Source organism: Melanaphis sacchari, unplaced genomic scaffold (assembly GCF_002803265.2).
Source record: "Melanaphis sacchari strain LSU unplaced genomic scaffold, SCAv2.0 Contig40_pilon_pilon, whole genome shotgun sequence".
NCBI classification, from domain to species: Eukaryota; Metazoa; Arthropoda; class Insecta; order Hemiptera; family Aphididae; genus Melanaphis; species Melanaphis sacchari.
The window spans coordinates 1-7,544 of record NW_020271264.1 but is presented as its reverse complement, the minus strand read 5'-3'; the positions used below and the strand labels follow the sequence as shown (position 1 = coordinate 7,544).

The 7,544-nt window shown below is 24.1% G+C and overlaps 1 protein-coding gene across 1 annotated transcript; it reads right to left on the bottom strand.

Moving 5' to 3' along the window:
• Window positions 1-3,072: 3,072 nt before the first annotated feature.
• On the bottom strand, window positions 3,073-6,529 carry LOC112597410 (the record flags this gene model as incomplete). The annotated part of the gene is made up of 5 exons (XM_025343456.1): window positions 3,073-3,311; window positions 4,897-4,962; window positions 5,027-5,140; window positions 5,792-5,934; window positions 6,403-6,529. Coding segments are annotated over 5 exons (639 nt in total), but the record flags the coding sequence as incomplete, so codon positions are not given.
• Between the last annotated feature and the right edge of the window lie 1,015 nt (window positions 6,530-7,544).

The window sequence follows — 7,544 nt, the reverse complement described above, 5'->3', positions numbered from 1 at the left end:
TACCAAACTTTAAACCAAGATTCGATAAAGTTAGAAATTCAAAACGTGTTATTGTGTTTACGTAAATGTGCAATGAGAGACTATAAATGCGTGTCAATCTATTAAAAAGTAAGCAACACTAATTGAGGATGCGGTGTGATTAAAATAATTTATTGAGATGATCTTTTTTTTTTTTTAAAGTAATAAATAACTATTAGGTCTCTATACTCCTTTTCATCACATATATTATGTATTTAATAAGCTAAATTTAAAATAAAATATCATTACAATATTTACACTATATCATGAAATTGGATTTCTGACTTTCTGATTAATTAACTAACAAATATAAGTTATTGTGGTTCCGTTAGAAACAATGCATCAGTAAAGAAAAGTAGAAATAAATTTAAATCGACGCAGTATAATATTAGTACGTTTATATTCTTCTATATTATTAGTTTAGAGTTTTTATTTTCAGCGCATTAGTAATATCTGAAGAAAGAGTGATATGGTAGTGATTCCTTGTCCTAAAAGAGCATAAATGAGATGCGAAGTTAAGACTTTCCACGTGTTTCGTATTTGTATAATAATTATTACATGTTCCAAAATAATGCTATTGTTGATGCAACAATCAAAATGAAAGCGATAAATTAACATTAAAAGCCATTTGTACCCACAAGAAATATCCTTTTTAATCGTAGTGCGGTATTACACTAACCTCATATTTTATTATTTTATGTAATTTTTTATACAAGTGATATTCTTCTTTTGATGGTATTCTATTGAAACCACTGTCAATCAGATATGTTGATCAAACTGTTCACTTTCTTTTTTGTTTCATCACTCCAGAGTCTAAACTTTAGGTTCATTAAAAATAATTTTATAAAATAAATCATAAATTATAAAACGCCACAAGAAAATTAATTTATTACTCAAACAAGGTTTTATGGAACAGTAAAAAGTTAGAAATATTTAAATAAATTCATCAAACTGATACGAAGATGAATACTTGTGGTCATCCAAAGTGACAATACAATATTATTATATTATGTGTGTTGAAAATGGTTTAGAGCTAAAATTATTGGATTTAAAACACTTAATTTAGATAATAATTTTTATCAAGATTAATGTTTATGTTGTTATTTTTAGATTCATAGGTATATTGACTGATTAAAATATTAATTTATACAAAATGTTCTGGAGATACACATTTAGCCATCACCACTAGGATTAACGCACTACTTTAAAAATAATGAACATTAAAGATGTTAAGTTTAAAAAATTTAATTTTTCATTTCAAATTTAATCTTATTAAATCATTGATATCATAAAATATTGAAGTATTTATTAATTATATTTGGAAATATATTTCATAAGTATAACTTTGTTCTTAATCTATAATAATCCATAAGTACAGCTTTAATCTAAATAGTATACTTAATATATATTATTAAATTTTTAAATAAACTTCATTCTTAATCAATCAAAAATTTAACAAAATATAATAGGTAAACTATCAAACAATAATTAAAAAATAGTTATGCAATTCCATCTGGAAATTTCAAGTAGGTGAAATTTCTAAAATTCTAATTTATTAATGAAAATGTTTTACTATTAACAATAATGAACATTTAATTACTCCAACCATCAATAGACATAAAAAGAAGTTGAACAACAGTGATGTATATTAGATTAAATTTTATTGGCTACAACTCGATAATAAAATACTATGATTACATAGCGTAATTGATACGCAATTCCAATATATCACTTCACCAGATGTCTATTTTTCCATCATCTCACGAAAATTTTTAATTAAAAAAATAAAAATATTTTTACTTTGTGAATTTATTTTATTGTTAAAATTCTACGAATAAAATTGTCTATCTTAATATTATATCGTTGTATTAATGCATTGTTGCTATTTTTGTGTAATTCTATTTTATACAATGAATCATTTTATTTAACTATTAATAAAATTTAAAAAAATAAAATTAATATTATTGAACATTGCCGTTTAAAAACATTCAAAAAAATCTTATATTTTTTGTTTATTAATAAACATATTATAGTTAACATGAATTTGTATAACTATAAACGAAATTTGCAAGTAAATTTCGCATCTTAAATGAAAATTTTGTTAAGTTGTGCTGGAGAGCGTATAAAAAAAAATTAATTACAACACGAAGTGAGAAAATTAAGATGAAGTACGGTAAAAATAAGTTATTTTATCATTAAAGTTAGGACAAGAACTTTATGTGTATAGTTGCTACTCATAAGATTATGCAATCATAATTTGTTTGTTGTTATAAAAATTTTAAGATTTAAATTTCATATCCAATTTATTATAATAAAAATATATAACCAATATTTTATATAATAACTTGTGTTTGTTTGTGTTGTTAAAAATACGGTCTTCAGTACAAAACTAAATTAAATAAACAATAAAAATTTGTTTTTCATTCAAATATTTTAATAATTTTTTGTAATAAATTAAAAATAGACAATATTATTTTATATTATATATTATATATTAAATTATATTAACCTAACCTAACTCGTAAGCTTCTCGTCTGAGTACGTCCGAGTATGATACAACAACAGTCGATGACGTTAAATCACATAATAATATGTGGCCTCAATAAAATTGACTGTTGACTCTACCTATGTTAGTGACTTACACGCAAAAATAAACATTTTATCAATATTACAATTTTGTATTTCTATAGTTAATTTATAATAAACAATTACAATGTTTGTAGTCGTTTATGCATACTACTCGGAAGTAAATAAATTAAATAAAATATAAAAAAAAACAAATTACCAATATATATATATATATATATAAATATATATAAAAATGTAATACATATTATTAAGTATGTGACAATACATTAATCAATAAATCATGATATTGTGATAAAATATAATAAATATAACTAGATACTACCGTCTATTAAATCATTTAGAACAGGATTAAATTGTGCATTTTAACAGATCCAAAAATTAAATCATAAACTACATGTCTACAAGTTTAAAACAAGTTTGAATTTTTGTGTAAAGAAAATTAGAACAACAATAAAAACGTTTAAAATTTGAATAAACTTTTATATTACTTTAACAGTTAATGAGTTAACAGCTGGTTATTTAAGTGTATATGAATTTGATTGAACGTCAAAATTCTGACATGGTGATAGTTGACCACTTTTGAAGCCGCCAATTATGTTGTTAAATCCATTAAATGTTGAATTACAACCACAGTCGTTGTTAATGTCATCAAACTCCGGATATTCGATAATAATACCACTGTTTTGTTTACGTATAAATTTTCCCTAAAACAACATGAAATAATAAAATAACATATTTTTAAACAAAACAATATTATATAAGATTTAGGTTTTAATATATTCGTAGTTATACTACATTTAATACGTACCTTTCAGTTCCTACCTTTTATCATAATACATAAAATAATTTAATAACTCATATTTGCGTATAACTACTTTCCTTCGAAATAGTAGTGGATTTGCTCAATCTCTACATAATTCTATGATTTATGCGAAAAACATATATTCAGAGAGGGAATGTAAGGTTATCTTAGATGACAGATGATTTTTATTTTAAATTGTAAATATTTTATGTTTATCTATACAACTATTTCGGTTCAATAAAGTTGAACCTGGTAGAACATTAGAGTTCAGGACATTGCTGTATTTCGCCATATTGCCTACAACGTTATCAAAATTATAAAGAGTAAAACTAAACAGTTCTAAAACTTTTGAGTACTAGTTTTATATCCAAATAAAAAGTTGATAAGTTATTTTTAATATTATTCATTGTATAGTATGTATCGAGACAAGACCATCAACGATGAGTAAGTGGCGCGATCTCGCCTCGTTTACATTAACAAATGTTTAATCCGTCTCCATTGACCATCACTTCCTAAGAATTCAATATTTCACAATATATTACCTAGAGCGCTCTCGGTGCGACTACGTATTAATGTCAGACATCAATAAACTTTATTAATTAATTCATAATATTCAAATTTACATAAAGCAAGAATTCAAAGCATAATCAACTAAAAAATATTTAACAGAAAACGTTTAAAATAACAGGATTACTAAATGAACAACGCATAAACCGAACACATCAAGAAAGTACTTATTGAAATGCTAACCTATTAGCAAAAGAAAAAATTCATATAAGCAACTATGAAATTCCATGTAAGTACCACCTATCTTACCCACTTATTGTAGTCCACTGTAATAAGGATATCGGATGGTATTCCAATACTGCATAAGACTACAGACTACACATTTATAGCTATGACAAATAGTATGCCAAAACATTGGAATACTAGATTATAGGCAAACACACTGCTGAACAATTCTCTCTATCACATGAATTAAATAAACTTTGATAATGTTCACTCTAACAACTGTATATATAAGATAAGATTAAATTAATTCACCCGTGACCACCATCCGTATAAGAAAAAGTGAAAACGCCGCGCAGTCAACTACACCAGCGATACGAATCAAGGACTGTGATCAATTAATAGACAATAAAAGAGAACATCTTCACAGTTGAGTTATATATTTTCATCAAACCTGTCTTCTTCCCGACAATATTGTAATCCTAAATATTGTTTCTGTAAAATCCTTAAGGCTTAATAAATACATGTAATTATTGACCAAAAAAGAATATTGTAATCGAACCACTGTCAAACAATTTAAAATATTAATACAATAAAACAGAAGTTCATAAAACAATCAAACAGCAGTTTTGAGTTTTATTCCAAGTAAAATATTATCTAAAGACGACAAATCTTGTAGTTAAAATTTAAGAATAAAACAGTAATTAATCATATATGTATGTGTACAAAAAGTTTTAATTAAAATGTGTATTATTTACCTTATCATATAGATTTCTAGATGTTTGTACACACCAAATTGAACTATCATATTGTCCTGTACACACCTGAGGCAGTTAAAAAAATAAATTTAAAACTTGTATTTAGCTATAATATTTAAATCTACGATACTTGTGTATATGAAGCATAATTTGTTGAATTGTTGTTAGCTGGATACAATTCGACAGCATAAGTTAGTTTTTCTTGAGATATCTTCGATTTATTTATATATGATGCCACCTCTTCCTAAAATTATCAAATAAGAACAATTGTAAATAATTTATAGTGACATTAAAACTTACAACTTATAATTTCATGACTTACACTAAATGACTCGATAACTACTATATGTCTATATAACTATTCCAACAAGTGATATTTTTGTAATTATAAATAAAGATACATGAATTTAGATTTTGTCTGATATATTTCTAAATAATTATTATATTCATTTCATTTATTTAAAAACATTAAATTTAAAAATGGGAATAATAAACTGAACAATTAATTATAAAAATATAAACCTTGAAAAAAGAACACTTCCAAAATATGCATCACATCATAACTCATTAGTTATTACATATGAAATACATAACGAGTTCTTTTAACCCAGATTTTTAATTTGCACTGTAAACGATTGAAGAATTTCTGTTTAAAATGTTATGTTTAGTTAATGAAAAAACTTTATAGGTCATTATTTATCATTCTAACTAATATTTATACGAAAAACATTAGGTTAAAAAAAATAATAGGTAGTTTCGATGACCAGCTCTTTCCCCTATACGAAATAGTACTAATATAGTTTTTACAAAAATTACAATAATATATTTTACACAAAAAAAAACTCAATTTGTATGTGACAATTCAATTTTATCAAATAAAACCAAGTGTATTTACCATTCCATAGAGGTAGTTAGGACCGTGCTCACTTTTTGTAATTGGAGTCCTTCCATTATACAAATTTGGATTGCATTGATTCATGAAATAAGTATCTACCTCATAGAAATCAACTATTCCATTCAATTCGTCATAATTATAGACTTAAAAAAATATAAAAATTAAAGTTAATAGTTATTAAATACAAATTTTATAAAATCAATCAAACATATTATTTGAAATGTTTAAGTTATTAGTGAAACAACTTGATTATTAAGATATTTTAACAAATTGGTAAATTTTCCAAGTAAACAACTCTTATATTTATAAATAGCAAAAATAAATATTTAGTAATTTTTCAAATGTATGCCCCAAATGTATAACTAACACATTAAATGAAAAAAAAATAAGCTATAGTTTAATAATTTTCGAATGATTAGAAAGTATTTTAATATTATTAAATAAATCATAAGTATGTTGACTATTAAAAATAAATAATAACAAATAAAATATATTTTGATTATCTACTTTATATAACATTTACATTACACATTAAATAAAAATCAACACCGTTCAATAATTGATATTATTAAAATCCATTAATCTGTGAAAATAAAACATATATAACATACTGCAAGGGTTTTGTATTGCTGATGGAGCTGTATTTATAGTAACACCAATAATTAGATCGCATTCTTTTAATTGCTTTATGTAAGGTATAATATATTTTCCAACGTTTTCATCAAATGCGAAATAATCCTTAAAAAAACACAAAACTAAATGAGAAAAATCAAATATTATTGAAAGTAGAAAAAAACGTATACATTATTAAGATTCAGTTAATTAAGACTAACGGATTAGGACCTATAAATATTGACATTGTTCTAGTTTCCGACAAAATTAATTATATCCCTTTTTTAGTGAACAATAATTTGGTTTTTGTGTAATTCAAAAAAAGATTCATGGTATTATTATGCCTAATGACATTTATTCCAAAAATATATATACATTATCATTCAATATCTATAGAGCACATTGTAAAATTCCAAAATTTGTAATTGAAAAAGAAAAGACTATTTAAATACTCAGTGACTCGGAACATTATAAAACTACTTTACCCCAGATAGACTTTCCAAATTTTTTTTGGGTAATAATTTTTTTAGTTATTTTATCTCTTATATTAGCAGCTTAGTGGATAATTTTATCAAAGGTTATTTTATTTTTTATGTCATGATAACAAAATAAAAGTTTTAATGTGGAATTACTTTACTACCAATTTTCATAATTAAAGATGAAAAAAAATGTCTTCGTTACTTAAAAGTCGTTGTCATTATTTATATTATCTATCCAGTTAAACACGTAATTCATTAAATATTGTTACTAGTCGAAACACTCTAGTAAACCGTATCATGTTCAATATAATATAAAAATTCAAAATCCTCTTAAATAGTCGCGTCCAACAACAATAAAATCAAATAACATTGCTATACCTTATATTTAATAGTAGTCATATTATCCAATAATACTATCGCTGAGGTACTCTGTTTTATAGCTTAATCTGATTCAATAACTAAAGTGAAAGTTGAACAATTCAATTATCATGACGTAACTATAATGAAAGCTATTATTATTGTAAGACAATTTTAAATATCATCTCTAAAAATAAGATACTGCTATCACCAGTAATTACTTTGTCGTTCAAAACTCGACAGCTAAACAAAATAAATAAAATATTCGTTTATTTTCTGTGTTTCTGTGATCTTGATCCATTCCG